Source organism: Pinus tabuliformis, chromosome 7 (assembly GCF_031772625.1).
Source record: "Pinus tabuliformis cultivar Carrire ecotype Pingquan chromosome 7, CPIR1, whole genome shotgun sequence".
NCBI lineage: Eukaryota > Viridiplantae > Streptophyta > Pinopsida > Pinales > Pinaceae > Pinus > Pinus tabuliformis.
Window position 1 is genome coordinate 501,109,637 of NC_142293.1, and position 17,598 is coordinate 501,127,234.

The 17,598-nt window shown below is 39.6% G+C and overlaps 1 protein-coding gene across 2 annotated transcripts in view; it reads right to left on the reverse strand.

The window, feature by feature from the left end:
* The window catches only part of LOC149248245 (uncharacterized), a 32,903-nt gene extending 16,083 nt beyond the window's left edge, over window positions 1-16,820 (reverse strand). Inside the window, exons 1-4 of one of the 2 annotated variants that reach the window (XM_089458383.1) lie at window positions 16,637-16,820; window positions 13,041-15,163; window positions 12,909-12,923; window positions 12,669-12,694 (exon numbers count right to left, since the gene is read on the reverse strand). In XM_089458383.1, the coding sequence (XP_089314509.1) occupies window positions 12,669-12,694; window positions 12,909-12,923; window positions 13,041-15,024 (2,025 nt within the window). In that variant the 5' untranslated portion in view covers window positions 15,025-15,163; window positions 16,637-16,820. The remainder of the gene's footprint in view (window positions 1-12,668; window positions 12,695-12,908; window positions 12,924-13,040; window positions 15,164-16,636) is intronic. The other variant, XM_089458384.1, reaches the window with a different exon arrangement.
* Window positions 16,821-17,598: the final 778 nt, after the last annotated feature.

The following is a 17,598-nucleotide window of genomic DNA, read 5'->3' on the forward strand; positions in this document are numbered from 1 at the left end:
CAAAGCCAAGGATTATGAAATAGAGTTAGGTGTTGATGCGGGCAGTGCTGTGGACGAAATGACTATGCAGGTTCCCATAAAGGAGATTGTAAAGCTCGCTCCCCATAGAAGGCAAGTCAAGAAGGCTCTTGGTTTAGATGATGATCTTGATGATCCTCCTATTGTATTACAAAACATGCATTTTGACAAGACAAATCCTGGACATGAGCCATTTTTGTTGACTTTGGCCATTAATAGGTTGTTTCTCCATAATTGTATGCTAGATTCGGGGGCTTCTACCAATATTATGCCATTAAAGGTCATGTACCAATTAGAATTAGACATTACTAGGCCTTATAAGAATGTTTGTGGCTTTGATTCTAGGTCAATTCCCGTCCATGGGCTCATTAAGGACCTAAAAGTAGCCATAGTTGTTAATAGGGATATTTTTGTGTTAATGGATGTTGTTATTATTGACATACCTAATGTATGGGGAATGTTGTTTTCAGGAAATGGAGTGCCTCAACTGGGGGTCAATTGTAAATGGACTTATCATATGCCACTATTCCCCAACCTGATGGGACTCCATTCATCCTCTATACGGAGCCTCAACTCCCTAATCACGTGGAAGGTATGGACACTTTTCCATATCCTGGTCAACAACCTAGAACCAAAAGCTAAGGCCCTCATTCTAGCCAATCTAAGTCTATCAATCCTCCCTCTACTCAAGAGGTTAGCCTTCTCAAGAAACCTAATCTTAAGCCGACCATACCAAAGAAGCCATGGAAGCAAAGGCCTAAGAGGGAATTCAAGATTGGGGAGATGGTTTTAGTTTGACAAACACCCCTTCCCTGTGAAGATCCATGGAAAGGTTGGTGTAGATTACTTTTATATAGATAGACTTGATGGTGAGCTTTGGTCTGATCCAGTTAAAGCTAACAGTATCACCCCTTCCCTGGGTACATGATCTTACATGTCATGCATGGTAGTGTAGTATTGCATTGCATGTTCCTCTTGCATAGCTAATATCATGATATCATGTTCGCATGCTAGAATAGATTGCATGTAGATTAGACTTGCATTTAGTGTAGATTTACTTTTCTATATGGATTATTTATTTTTACGAAAAACATGGGTGATTACAGTACACCCAATACACATGCTCCCAAACAGTCGTATTGTGATGTGCAAGTTACATGTCTACGATCCTAGGAGATTGTTGGAGTTCTCATGAACTCCCCGTTCTAGTACATGAATCATGCACTCTACGGTGAGCTCATGTCCCACTTGGAGCCAGATGTTAACCACCAAAAGTGGGTGACCCCTAGGAGAAACTTTTCTCTTATTTATATCTTCCATCCGGCGGCCAACAACCTCTAAGAGCCACTTTGTAGCGATGCGACATGTGATTCATATCTCCGCCATCTGCACCAGTCATATGTTTCCTCATCCATTTATCAAGAGTACATGTTGCAAGGTGGTCTTATGATCAAAAGGTACTTTATTCATTATGCAATCGAGTGTTTATGCTTGTTTGTATTTGGGCATGTTGACATGGATTATGGAGGACTTGGAAGGAAAAAAGGTCTTGATCGTAGTCTTGTTCACTCACCTTAAATAGGGGTTAATTTTCTATCCTACTCCAACGAGACCACCCTTGATGACCCAAGTCTTTAGGAAGGGGCACTACTTGGGAAGCCATGATTGAGATAGCATGCTCCATCTATGCCTATTCCATACTTACCACTTTCCATCTTAAATGATGAGCCCCTATCCCACCTCCCTTCTTTGGGTCAACTAACCATTGGTTCATTGGGATTTGGCATCCACACATCCTCATACCTTAGGTAGGGCCTAGAAATGCACCCTGGGAGGTTGATGCAGCTAAAAGAAAAAGAAAGAGCATATGATGGCCACAAGAAAAACAAAAGAAAAATCAAAATGCAAAAGATGGTCGAGACTTACAAATTAGCATGTGGGCAAAAGCCAAGCATGAGCTCTACCTCTATCATATGGCCATCACTTGGTTCCTAGGCCAATGTTTCCCTATCTCATAGAAGACAAGGAACCCTTGCATGTCCCAACCCCTAATGGGCGATGAACTACCCCATCCTAAAAGGGGGTAATAACTGTTATACATCATACAAAACAAGCTCTCATTCCTTGACCTACGAGCACTAATACAAGGAAAAAAATCAATAAAATGTAAAAGGCAATCTAGACGGTTGGAAAAATAAAGGCTGAGGTAACTCATGCATCCATGATTGCTCCCTCCTCACATCTATACACCCAGGGTGAGATATTCCATCATAGTCGGTCCCTTTGACCATGGCACTTGGCCATGGAGTTCTTTTCCCATCTATTCCATCATTATTCATATGGCACCTATCGATTGAAGGGTGGATTGAGGACATGTCACTTCTCTTTCGGGGTTGGGAACACCTAATAGGGTCATCTATTAGCCACTCCTACCTAGGGAGGTAACACCATTACGTGACTAAGGCCCTAATTTTGGAAGAGAAGCCACATATGAAGTGTTATTATGCTCATTTCTTTCAAGCTTGGTTCACTTAGATGCACAAATGATTAATGTAATTGATGATGAAAGTTGCAGCACTAGATATTGTGTGTAATTCGCAGGTGGTTCCTATTACCCACACCTGTGGGTGACACCCATAGGAGAATTTTTTCTCCTAGATTGTCTTCATCCGGCAGCCAGCAGCCCCCAAATAACTCGATGTGCCACCATCTCCGCCACCTGAGCCAGCCATTATGCACCCTCGCCCATCTGTCATGATCGTATGTTTGAAGGTGGGCCTTCCAACCCTGAAGGTATGGCTTTCACTATGTAGTTGGGTATTTTTTCTTACTTATTATGGACATTTTTGGGCATGGATTAGTGGGGGGATTCGACGGAAAGAATGGATCTGGTCCATACTCTTGTCCCCTTGTCCAACTTGATGGTTAACCTTGTATCTTAGTCCTGTGAGGTCTCCTCTATTGGCTACTAGCTTTAGTAATGGTACTACATGGGAAGCCCCGATTTTGGTTGTGTGGTCCCACTTCCCGACATCACATACATCAATCTCCTCCGCTCATTATAACCCATTTTCACATATTTCCCATCTGGGTTCACATTTGTCCATTAGGTCCACAAGGAGTTAGCCTCCCCCTCCCCTTGTCCACACTTTGGGTCAGGCCTAGAATGATGTCGTAGAGGTTGATGCGGCTCAAAAAGGAAAGTAAAAAGCATAATCTGGCCACTCTCAACACGAAATATACCATAAAATGCAAAAGATGGCCAAGACATACAAATTTAGCACGTGGGCAAAAGCCAACATGAGCTCTAACCCTATCATCATGGCCATCACCCTAGTTCCTAGGGCCCCTACATTGGCCCCCTGCATCACTAAGGAACCCATGATTGTCCCAACCCCTAGTGGGCGATGAACTGCCCAACTTTAAAGGGGGTATTCACTGCTATATCATACACATCATGCTCTCATCCCCTGGAGACCCGAGCAGTTATAAAAGAAAAATCAATAAAAGGCAAAAAGGCATATAAAAAAGGGTGGAAAAACAAAGGTCAGGGTAACTCATATACCACGATTGCTCCCTCCTACATCTGTACACCCAAGTGTGGGCTTCCCTCTTCATAGCTACCCTTGTACCATGGCATGTGGCTTCGAGCCCTCCCCTAGCGCCCCACTTTGTTCCATCACTATATCACATGACACATGCCATATGATGGATGTACCATGGACTTGTTACTCCCTTAGAGGTTGAAACCACTTAATAGGGTTCTTGATTAACCTCCTTCTTAAACTTGGAAACACCTAAACACTCTAACGCCCATTATGGAAGGGCATGCCACTATGAAATGCCCACTTGGTTCCATGACTTGTAAGCTCATTTGCTCAATTACACTAATGATTTGTTGTAATGGAAGGTGAGAAGACATGGCGGATCTTATGCAGGATCATAGGTGGGTTTTCATCTTGGGATTTGGTCTCCCTATACATGGTCCAAGCCCTCCAAAGGGTCATATTGGCATTTATAGGGTGCGCGATGAGAGCCATGGGCCTCCACTATAGCAGAGAGCAAATAGCCATTCCATGGATCCTTCCGCACCATTCATTGCTCAATCGTGTCCCACTTATTTGATGATGATGATGCACCTGGACAACCTTGCCCAGCCGGCTACACTCTTGCACCACACACTTGGCAGTTGATCCAAGGCCCATATTGGGTTGTGTCTTACCATGGGAGACAAAGGGAGGGTTTGCGTCATTGTTCCAGCCCTTGAAGATAGGATACATGCTTGTTCGATTCAGTTGGAAACACATGAGGATGATTTTGTGCCCCCACATAAACTTAGGGGCACCACAAGTCATTTTCTTGGAGATCAAAGGACCATCCCCTTCATCACTATTTTGGGAGCCCTTCTATTCATTTTGGCACGTGTTGGACTTCATTTGGCCTTCCAATGGCCCTCTTAGCTACTTATCTATCATTTTGGCCCTCTTGAGAGGCTAATTATTTTTATTGTATGGGGCATTATTAGGCATAATTAGGCCATTTGAATCCCTTGGTGGATCATATAAATATAAGAGAGGTTCATTTGATCTCTCATCATCACTTAGATTTGGGATATATCTTTCTAAAGATTTCGGACCTGCAATTTGTGGAATGATTTGGATGATTAAATGCATTTTGATGTGTGGAATATTTTCGCTTTCTCTCTTGGAGCTTCTATTTGGCAAGTTTATGGATGGATATACTCTTTTAGTGATGTAAGTGCTCTTTTCATGCGAATTTCATAATGTTTCATGTCTAATGTATGGAATGTTATGTCATGACTTTACTTGTGCCCTAAAAAGCAATGTGCATTTACGAAACACTTGTAATCTTGGCTTGTTGCAATTGTTATTCATCTTGGCAAGAAGAACGAATTTTCCTAGGGGTAGGTTGTGCACCTTTTACCCTGAAACTCCATCAAATCTTGCATATCGAAGTATAAAAGTCTAAAGTTGTTGTGAAGCTGCATAAACAAAGAGCATAGCTACTTCTTTAGGCCTCCTTGAAGAACGAAGTTCCTAAATCTTGATCATTTTGACTCCAATCTTCCCAATAGCCAAGCATTGGTCCTAGATCCTTGGTGATCACATTAACCTAACGAAATATCATTCTTTCACCTCTTTTCTTTGTCCCCCAAGGATAAGGAGATTTTTTAGGGCCTAATGCAAAATTTTAGGGAGAAAGAATTTTAGGATTATGTCTAGACAAGTTTCTTCATTTATGTCTCCTCTAAGCATCCTCCAGCTTTGAACGAATTTCAAAGGTGGAATTTCAAATAAATTGAGCCCTAGCTATAACACCAAGAGGGAACCCTTGAAGTTGCTTTGACTGGGGGATTTATTGAAGGTTTGCACTTTGTAGTTCATCATCCAAAACCTTTCCTCTTAACTATAGGTGATCATTGGATGAGCCTTTACCATGGTATATATCTCAACCCTTGGTCTCTATAGTATTTTATCTCAAGGGGATTTTCGTGAAAAGTCACCCTAGCTTCTCCCAAAGCTCACACTTTAATTAAATCTTTCCATTGAATGAGCCATCCTTGCCTCACTTGGAACCCTGGTATAAACACATCAATCACAAGTGAGGGATTTTGGAAGTTTTGATCTTAGGCATTCATCATTTTTTAATATTCCTAAGCCCAAGGTCATCCTTCATAGGTCTTTCTTGGGGAGCCTTTCAACTTTTCTTTAAGTATTTGAACCATTAATTGAGCCTCTCCTTTGAATGGGCCTAGGAAATCACGTTATACCTTGCCATTGATCCTATCATTCAAGTGATTTCCTCCATACCGGGACTCCTCCCATCGGTGAAAGTTTGTAAAGAGCAGGGTACACCGACAGAGGTGACAGTGGGCCCTTGTCCCATGTTGTCACTTGCTCTAGTGCTGGTCCCTTTGGAACCCCTCCTAGGACCCCTACTAGATTGAGCAGTAACAGTTCCATCTATAGGTCTGGGCAACTTAACTAGGGTCCAGGTTCTCTAAATGGACATGTTGACACCCACAGGTTATGCGTTGAGAGCCATGGGACTACGGACAGATGTAGAGCATCATTCATAGCCACGGGCACCTTCAACACCCACAACTTCTGCACTTTGCCTTATATTATTCATGGAATGATGCACTTGGACCAGATTGCCCCCAGCCGACTTAGTATATATATATATATATATATATATATATATATGGTGTGGCAGTTGATCCGAAGCCAAAATGATGTTTGTCTCATGCCTTCAGACATGGGAGGGCTAGCACCATCTTCATTGCCATCAACTTTGGAGCAAAGACAGAGATTCCATCACTTGGAGACCCATTAGACACGGTTTTGTGCCCCAAACCCACATCTGGGGACCACAGGATGATTTGCACGGAGATAGAGGGGCCAACCCATCTGTCATGATTTAGAATCCCTCCACACTTAACATGGCATTATTAGATCTCAATGTCAGCGAATGGATGCATGATGTCATCATTTCAACCCTCTTGTTGGAGATTTATTTTATTTTCACAATGGTTACTAGATCAACCTGTGACCTAGAGGCTTTCTTGCACATCAATGTATAATTTTAAGGGGCTTGTAGGAAAAATTACTAAATTAGACCTAGGATGACTCATATATATTTGTGAGATATCATTTCATCTCACATCAACACATTTTGGATTTCCGGCCTCCTTAGAGAGACTCACACTTCTTGTTCTCTTGGATTATATTGGATCTTAGATGCATTTTGATATTTGGAGCTGATTTTTGGATATTCTTTGGAGCTATTCTTGGCATAATGGATGGATTTCTTGCATAATTGTCTTGTAAGTGCTCTTAATTGTTGAAGATCTTTATTTCTATGTCTAATGTATGGAATGATTAATTCTAATTCATGCTAAATCGTGCCCATTTTTTTGTTGAATATCTATTGAATGCTAGCTAAATGAAAATTGCATGCATTACTCATACATGACATTGTAAGAATTGTCCCAGTGGTGAAACTCTTTGAAGCTCTTGCCATAAACTTCATTATTCCTTGAGTGGGTAAATGCTTGAAATTTGTGCTAAGGCATCAAATTTTAGCCTCCTTAGGAACAAGATTGGCTTATCTTTGACATCCTTGACTCCATATACCCAAGGGACAAGACACTAGTCCAAACCATTGGTGATCAATCCTATTTTTCATCCATCTTTCCTCCCTCCTAAAATTCGGTCCTTTCAAGGCTAAAGAAGGAGCTAGGTCTTGGTGCGAATTTTTAGGTATCTTCATAGAAAGTGAATTGCTTCTTAGTGAAGCCTTGAACCAAAATTTGACTTTCTTGAAGACTTCCTAGTGAGATCATTTCATATCTTAATCCTAGAATACTTATTGTAAGTAATCTCTATCATACCGAGACTCCTCCCATCGGTGAAAGTCCGTAAAGAGCAGGGGGTTTTGGCTATGGTGACAGTGAGCCACTACCCCATTGTTGCTTAGGTCTAGTTTGTACCTTGTAGGGTTTCCCTCCTCAAGGCCTGCTATATTTTGCGGCAACAGATACCACTTTAGGATTGCAACTTCACACTTCACACTTACAAATATGGAGACAAGTATCCTGGCTTATCTCCAGAGGAACAAGGTCCCCTTCAACAAAGAAGAACCTTCAAGTATTCTAATTCAAAACAAGGATATAGTCACTATTGTTCTATCCCACCACTAGCCTAGTGAAAGCCACTCACATCACTAGATATGTAAAGAGATACAAAGTTCCAACCAACATATAAATCCCACTTCATAACATTGCTTACAGGAAACATTTTATTCAAAGAATCACTTTTGTATAAAGAGATCATATATAAGGAAATGATAGCTAACAACTAGCATAATCAACATTGTTTCAGCTCTTCATTACATACATACTCAGTAAATGATCATAACCACTTTCGACTCATAATTACGAACATATATAGTAATCTAGGATAACTAGAAATCATGGAATAGTAAATCACAATTCATTTCATTGGCAAGAAGATATATTCACTTAAATTTGTTGGAAATTGAAGAAGGAAGAGCAAGTCTCCACCCAACCATAGGCATAGATACATTGCAATCTCTCCTGCAGTTGGAGACCCATGAACCAAATCTAATACCTTAAGGGAAGATTCTCTTAGGGATCCATGGAATTCAAAATCAAGATAGAGGACATCAAGGCCACTATCCTTCACATACAAGGACTAGTATTCTGCTCTTCATTTACTAATTCTGGCCATTGAAACACAAGAAGGTATGGCCACTATGCGCTAGCACGACACAAAAAGGGATCCCTTCACTATTCTAGCAATCCCTCGGTGCCTCCCCTTTGTTTTCCAATGCCTTAAATGCCTAAACAAAAAAGAAACACACACACACAACACAAAAAGAGCGCCCTTCATTATTCTAACACTCCCTCTATGCTTCTCCTTTGTTCTTCAGTGCCTCACGTGCTTGAACGTAACAAATAAATTAGAATTTCCTCCTAACACTGTGATTCAGATTGAAGACTTCTTCACTAATTTCTCGTAACTAACTTAGTTAACAACACAAGTACGTCATGACTTAACAAGTTCTTAGTCGTCCCCTTTTCAAAGTCACATTCACAGCCTCATGTGTGGTTCAGTTTCATTCCCATGGGTTCTCTTTGGTTTACTTGCACACCTTCTTCTCTCTAGTCCTCACTCTCTATCTTTGTCTACTCGTTGGTCTCTTATCTCACCAATCTACTCACCCCCACACACATTACCCTAGCATGAGAGTTCGAGGTCTCTTCTTGGGCTACAAGGTCAACCAGAAACCTCCAAAATGGTACCTAGCCCATACTTTGGAGTAATTCAGTGCCACCTTCCCCATCGTTCATAACTACTAGCAATTTGACTGGCTCAACTACCACATCAGAGGCGTAATCAATTAATTCAACTTGAAAGGAAACCTCCCAAATCCCCCTTATAGCTTTCCCTCAATCAAGCTTCCCTCTGGGGCATCGGGATCCATGCCGATTGCCCTCTTCTCCAACATTAAGCTATATATATGTAGATGGTGTGAATTTGACAAATTTGTAGTGGTAGAAGAATCTAATTGTGCATATATAAGATGTACTCAAATAAGATCTCAAATGTCAGCATGACCAATGATCAATTCAACCATACATGCTCTTAATAGTGGGTGTTGATACAAAATTATGCCATTTGTGCTTCTTTAAATTGTTGATCTACATGAAGACCTGCTATCATACCAATAAGTGTGACAATAAGAACATTGATCCTTGGATGGGCAGCAAGAACAACTCTAACCATGATAATTAAGATGTTAAGATGACTAAGATGTGGATTGTGTGAATTTAACAAATCTTAAAACTAATAGAAGAATCTAATCGTGCAAGTTTCAATTCTCGCAAAAACTAGTAATATAAATGGATGGTGCACAATTTGGTGTTTTTGATTTTTTGCTACAACACTCCATGCATATCTTGCCACTTATGTTGGAGACTACACTCTTCATTCACAATGCTAGGGTTCACATTCACAAGGTAGGGTTCAGCACTCTAATGCCATTTTAGGGTTAAGGAAAGAACATCACAATGATAAAACCCAATACATGATAATTTTGAAGAGAACCCAACACATAATAGAACACAAGATTTGCACATGTACAAATGCAACATTAAGATACGTAATGGCGATGATTAAATGATATATTTTCGATAATTAGAAATAAGTTTTAGAATCTAGATACTTCTTATATGTAAGTGTTAAGGTAACTTATGTGTAGCCCTTAACCCTAGGTGTGGGACCACTAGGGTCACCCACTTAAAACCCATGTGACCATACATTGACCATGAAGTGTTTACAATCACAATGGGACCACAAGGTTTGCATCACCAAGACAAGAATGACCACCATAACATAAACATGATAATTGTTTATCTTATTCTCACAGCTTACTACACTTGAAACCTTGATAAAAGAAATAAGTCATTACAAATTTCCCTCTCTTAAGTCCTAAGAAAAAATTGGGATGAGCGTTGAGTCACGAAATACCCCTAAGTTGTATATGAATGCAGTTTACCTCTAATAGGTATCCACGAACACTTAGGTATTACATATAAGGCACATGGCTCAACCCCACCTAAATACTAATAGACCTTTGAAGGGGGGATCATTTAAGAAAGGTCATTGTCCAATTAAACTTTGCTCAAAGTAATAAAAAAACAGTTTTCCAAGCTTTGCAAGGAAAGCTCCCAATGTCTATCTAGTTCAACACAAGAAAATACCACCATATGCAGCCCTAGGCCTTCTTGAAATCAATTTTGAGAATGGGTCATTTTGACCCATCTCCTTACCACTTTCACATTTGGTGTCAATATATTCACCCTACCAAATCCCTATAGAAGTAGATAAAAATTTCATTTTATAAGACAAACAGTACAGTGGAAAATTGTTAAAGCCACATACTGAAGCATATAACATTAGCTAATACCACCGGCCATACACACAAGAAAAAAAACATACACTTCCATAGTACAACCTACATCTGAAACCCTAATCAATAAGGTCCATTGTGTGACTGTTTGATTCACTCGCTGATCATCCTGCTTGTGTAGAACAATAGGTAACCTGTCTCCCTGCTAAAAAATATACATATGTACTAGCACAGAGGAGTATTTAAACACTCCTTCAGTAGTAATATTCATCAATTGCTCATGCATAGTTTCAGCCAAGAATTGACTATAATTATACATGAAGGTAGACTTGTTTTCTTTAGAGAAAATGGATAGATAACCTAAGATAGCTTCATCCACCCATTGATCTGTTTGGTAGCCTAACAAGCAAGAAACTAGGGAAATGATGTGTTTAGCTCTCTCAGGGAACATGGATGATGGATAAGGAGGATTCTTTTTAGGAAGTTCAGCATCTTCAGGGAGAAAGATCTCAAAAATTTAAGCTCTTTGAGGGAAGGTGAGCTTTTGATATAGGTCCATTAATACTGCAGTGGAGAAAAAGCTAAGGGAATCGTTTTCAGGGATCAAAAGCATCTTGTTGATAATCTCTTGGGTGATAGATATCAAAATGTCTCCATTCTGAAACACCACAGTTCTCTGCAAAGGGTTATACTTAGCTTGGCACCACATGGCTGGATCAGGAAAGGATGGGTTTGAGGAAACATGTACAGGGGCAAAAAGAATTCCCATAGATTTATATCGTCTTCAGAGTCGATATAGGTTTGTTTAAGCCAATTGTGTAATTCGAACATGTCGAATTCACACTCTGTGTCTGTGATTTTGAAATATTAGTCAGCTAATGGAATGTGGTCCAGGTCTAAGGCATCGGGGCCCTTTGGGTTTCCCTGTAATGAAAAAGAACTGGCAGATGGCTTATCTTTCTTCTTAGGATTCATGATAACAGAACTGTAATGTAGGATAACAGAAAAAGGAGCAGAGATACCTTAAGATGACGTGTACTGTTTGTAGGCTCAACAGTGGCATAGAGTGTAAAACAGGAACAATGAAAAGAGCAATTTAGGAAAGCAAGCGTAACGGGGCAAGGGGATTATTATAATCGGGATAAGCTTACCATTATGGGAAAGCCGTTAATGATCGGGAAAATGGGCATTTAATGCGGAGGGAGAACAGTAACGGGAGGAAATGGATAGCGGCAACGGATCGAGACACATGGCGTGCAACGGTTGGAGGCAGAAGGAGCAGGAAGATAACCGTTGGCGCGGTATCAGGAGGCGCAGGAAACTAGGTAGGCGGATTTCGGAGGGGGGGTGGTGGTAAGTGGTAATGCGTGAAGGGGGTGCGAAGCATGGAGGTGGTGACACATAGCGAGGGGCCCAGCACGAATAAAACTGCTTTTCGCACCCCCCTGTCGTTATCACATATCATAGCGAGGGGGTGCGAAGTGGCTTCCGCGTCACTGATCTGGGCGAGGAAGCGGATCACCATCGATTTGAGTTTGAACTTTATCGCTTGACGACAAATGCCTTTGTCGTTTATTGACTTTGACTTAAAGCATATGAATATTTATTGACAAAAATTAATCACCGTTTTAAAGGTAATTAAGTCCTAATTAAAAATTAATCTAACTTTGGCGCATTTAGACTATCAGCTATTATTTGGCTATTTCACTTATAATCCTATTCTAATACAACTTTGGCCAAACTTTGAGCATATTATGCCATTAATTTATCCTAATCTATCCTATCTTCTAGTGTTCGACCAAGATTGAACAGTGTGGTGAACTTATTCTCTAGTCTAAAACATAAATTTAAATGATTTGATCAAGATTAAACTGTATGATTCAAATCAAAAGAAAAGGTTGTAGCATGTAAACAAGCTGCACACAAAACCTTGATTTATTACAATGCAATTTATTTCTATGAAGTGGCATTTAAACAAGCACACTTGTACAAATTTTATTTTCTTTTGATGGAGTTTTATATCATCTCTTTTTTTTATTTTCTATTTTTTCATATTTCCATTTTTTTCTTTATTTCTTCATACCCTCTTTTATAAATAAAAACTAACTTATCAAAAATAAAGCATGTTACAACAGTACCAATCAATTCATTCACCACAGAAAAATAAGCTAATAAGGGTGAGATGGGGTTACCTCTTTATCTGCTCCAAGCATTGTGCCTGCATAGACCATATTTAATGAGTGCTAGCTTGAACTTTCAAAAGTGCATTGTAATATACTTTATTAAATTGAAACAGAAATAAATCACTATATAATCTCCCCGGAGGAATATTCAATTCATAACCTCGAATAGTGCCTGTATCCAATGATTTAACTAAACTGCAAATATTCACAAAGTTGCCAAGAAACTACCTGACATAAACATAAATATACCTTTCCGTTTGGAACCTGAATTGCAAATGTCAATCTCAACTTGGTTAGATTTATTTTGCATTCTGTCTACATCCATTTTTCCATCTATGTCATAACTCTGAAGATCACATTCAAATCCTTCAACACACTTACCAGAATTTTCTTGTGCCTGTTGAAGACTGGATTTCGAAAGAAGTTGTGAACCACCTTTTTGATGAGCCATCTCACATGACATATGATCTAATCTTGTCATTGCCAATTTATCAACTTGATTTTGTGGGTCCCACTGGCTCTGAGCTTTGTAATAGGACTCGATTAATGTTTCATAAAGGAAACTGAATCTGGAGGATGCACCAGAAGCTTGTAGTTGCATTTCTTCCCTCTTTTGAGGAGAGAAAGGGGTAGTAAAAATAGCTCGTTGCACTAAAACATTGACTTGTGGTTTCTCTGATCCTGATGGCTCTGCACTGCGGGGTTCTCCATCACAATGAGTGTAAGCCTGCAATGACTTGAAATGAACAGAACTCTCATTTGACAATTTAGCCATCTTTCCAGGCATTTGATCACTTGAAGACATTTCAAGTGATCTGGAAGTGTCCTGGGATTCAAGAATGGGATCAGTGGTTGTTGAAAAAAGACCTGGCCTTTCTTGTGAGCTTGCTTTAGTGACCTGCAGAGCAGTCCCATCATTATTCCATAATGATTCACCAAGAGTAAACTCCCCATTGGGCTGCTCCTCTTTTTCAAAGAAGCTTTGCAGATGAACTTTACCTGTCATACCACGTGTTGGATGCTGAAAATGTTTCCCTTTGTCACTTAAACTTGAGACCATTTTGCTATCACTTTCGTTGATTCCTCGCCTGCCTGTAGATTTGCTCATTATATCATTCCTAAATGCTGAGAAGCCTTGCTGATATGATGACTTGCCTTGTAAACTGGATTCTGGATAGGTTGATTTAATATCTTCCGATGATGTTACAGGCTCCAAGGTGGGATTGGTAGGTACACTTGCTACCTTATCAAACATTCCAAACTCAGCTGTTAATCCTCCACCTGCACCTTTAATATTTGTTTTATTGTGAAATGAATATGGATTTCCTCTCTTTGCACATACCTCTTTATCAGAGTTTGTTCCAGGAATAACCTTGTTAGTTGCTGACTCTGAAGCCCTTTGTCGTTTTCTGAAATTTAGTGTTGTGTCATGGCAATCAGCTTTGTTTGACTGAAGAATCGCATCTCCCTTCATGCGTGTCACAGCTCCTGGGGGCAATGGTGGCTTTCTCATACTTATAGGTACAGCTCTAAATGCAGAAACACTATTTGCTGGAGGTATTACAGATGTTGCTTCACTCTTGCTCTTCTGTGTTTCGATTCCAGTAAAGGCTGGCTTTCTCATACTTATAGGTATAGCTCTAAATGCAGAAACACTATTTGCTGGAGGTATAGCAGGTGTAGTTTCATTCTTGCTCTTCTGTGTTTCAATTCCAGAAAAGATCACCTGTTCAAAATTCTTATATTGTGAACAAAATTGCTGCTCTATCCTAGGCAAAACAGATGGGACATGAGCAGATGGCCCCCCTGATTGTTCAACAACTAAACCTGAACTTTTCAGTTTATCCGAAATTTCTCTCGAATGAAAATTGAATGATCCCACCGTAGGGAGCGTTGAAGTCTCATCTCCTAACTTGGCATCTGCAATATTCGAAGCTCTATTCTCTCCCAAGTCACCAACTCCTCTGACTGTCTCCTTTTGCATAGGCCCTGGCAACTTACTTGTTTCTATTTTCTCACTAACACCTTTAGCTCTTTCTTCTTCTTCTTCAGTACAACCAAGTTGCAAGCTAAAGCTATCCAAAGTAATTGCGCTACCGCTTCCTACAAAAGCATTGTTTTCATGGCCATGCTTATTTAATCCTAAGCGCTGCTGAGTTTCTTCAGAAAGAGCTCCCTTTTCTACTATCAACCTTCTCGGAGAAACCAACGAGGGACCAGCATTCTTCTGCATCAATCGTTGAATCCAGGATGATTGCAGATCGGGTAAAGAAAGTTGATTTCTTGAATTCGACGAGGTGCCTGCGGCTAAACTCGTCAATGTTTTATTTGACTGTGCACTACTTTCTGGTGCAGGATCAGCCATTCTTTCGCTAGCAAATACCAAGATTTCTCACAAACAGAAGTCCCTTGCTGCATCAACTCAACAGCCACTAGCTTACATTAACCAGCGTTGAATTTGACTTCAGCCATACAAATTTCAAAATAGATGTCGTGGGCCAATCCTGCAAATAATTAATTCATAATAAATATGATAAGATCCCTATTCTTCATTGCCTCAACTTTACTAAAATGAAAATCAAAGTTCCCTGCAGGCACAAACATTTTTCTTATCCAAAACTAATGACCAGTCACACCCTTTTAAAATGGCAAAAATACCTGGATATACAAGGTCACTACCCAAAGTATGAAGGTATCTAATGCACCAATATTTGTTTCAAAAATGACTGTCCGCCTGCTATCAGTCCTCCATATTTAATATATATGTCAATAATTTATGACAAAGGACTGGCGGACTCATAAACAAGCTGGAAAACAGGGGCCCATAAATTTCACAAACTGCACACTAGAAATTGCCAAAAATCCATGGATGGCTTTGGCACAAAATGAGGTGCCAGAAGAATCAGTACAATCTATTATATTGAAAAGTTTCCACAGAAAGCACACAAACAATATCAATCCCCAGTCCCCTTTGTTTCACAACGAAATCAATTGGCAATCAGTTAGTTGACACTCAAATAAACCAACCATACAAACATTTGCCGGTCAAAATCCAAATCGATTAACTGCAAAACTATACAAGCCAGGTTTCAATACATTATGTACAAATACAAGCCATAAATACAAGAATTTGGCCAAGTTTTCAAAGAGATTTATAAGCACATCAGAAATATTGTTATGCCAAAACATGTATTTCATGTTCCTGTATGTCAAGCTGTTGATTGACATGCCAGAAAAGAAAATAGCAAAGTTACTCCATCCCTCAAATGAGAATTGCTGTTGATTGACATGCCAGAAAAGAAATAGCAAAGTTACTCCATCCCTCAAATGTGAATTATTTTTCCCTAGTTCTTAGTCTATCGACTGCTATATATCTATTTCTAATACTATTTTTCCCTGTGATCACCTATTTTGTCTATTTCTACAACATGTTTCTTTCTAATCCTTCATAAAAATGCCAGATTTTACCAAAATACGCCCCACCTTCAAGTGCGTGCAAATTTTCTACCGAACAGAAAACTCTGCCCGGCTTAGAAGAAAACTTCAAAAGCTTTGAATAATGTGCTAACAAAAAATTAAATATTTCGCAGGGGAAAATAAGCAGTTTCCAGTGCAACTTCCCTGACAAAAAATTATAAATTTAAATTGAACGAAAGGAAGAAGAAGATGACGACATTAAAGTAGACATCCCTTTTTCTTTTATCCCTTATTTTCAGCTCTCTGTAGGATGCGATCACATACAGGCATGAAAGCGGATATTTTTATCAGTTAATTTCAGCTCTCTTCTCCAGGGTTTGATCACACAACCAGATTCGTACCATAGACGTTTAGAAGCTTTCGAAATTCTCGAAAAGATACATATTAGAAAAAAATAAAAACAAGAAACTGAACCAAAACAAAGTGCAGTTTTCTGTGAAACGCCATACGAAAATTATAGAAATTTACAGAACATGTTCTGCGCAAAAATTCAAATATACCTTGACCTCTACTACGAAACATCTTTAAGTATAGACGGCCAAAATCGCTGAAGCCGAAGCTTTCGCCTCTCTCCAGAAACTTCGCCTCTGAAGAACAAAAATTGCAACTCTAGTGTGCTTAGTGATATCAAAGCTGCCAACAGTTTCAGTCTTGACAGACATCTTTGAAGCAAATTTTCCGTCAGAAAAGGAGAAGGAGGAGAATCCAAGCGACGAGTGGTTGGCGGTGCCTTCGCTTGCCACGTCATTGTCCCGCGAGTACGCCTGACACTATTTCGTCAGACATGCTAGCATTCCGTGATTACCTCCACTCGGGGACGGGTGACTGACGGTACTTGATTGTCCACGTCATCTCCCCGGTACATCTGAAACTTTTCCGTAATTTCCCGGGGAGTCGACTATTGAGTCGGAGGATTTCACGGGGAGTCGACTATTGAGTTGGAGGATTTGTTGGGATGGGTAAAAGTGATGGGAATTTCGGTAAAAAAATTCAAAAAATTTAGTAGATGCAATGTTTGAATGTAATGTTTGAATCATATTTTTTGACAATAGCAATAGGTTCAACAACATTAAAAATATTAAACTATAATTTAGATTTACAAAAATCCTTGCGAATATCACTAAAATTTTCATAACTTTCCGGAAAAAAAATTTAATTAAACTATGACAACGAAGCTCACAATCTCTAGAGCCACGAATGAAAATATTTAATGTCGTTCAGCTTATAACTGCCACGTATGTCCAGATGTCAAACGGTTTGCGATTTTGAAATTTATTTTGATTCGTTTTTATTTTATTTTCTTTAATAATTGTTGGGCCCACACAAATGTAGTGGAGTTTTTCCTTGTGAAAATGAGTGACCCACAATAAACGTAAATTGTTCTATTTATCCTTGTGAAAATGAGTGACCCACAATTGTGGTGTGCACTTAGCCTGTTTTTAGCGACAGATGAGTTTTCGTC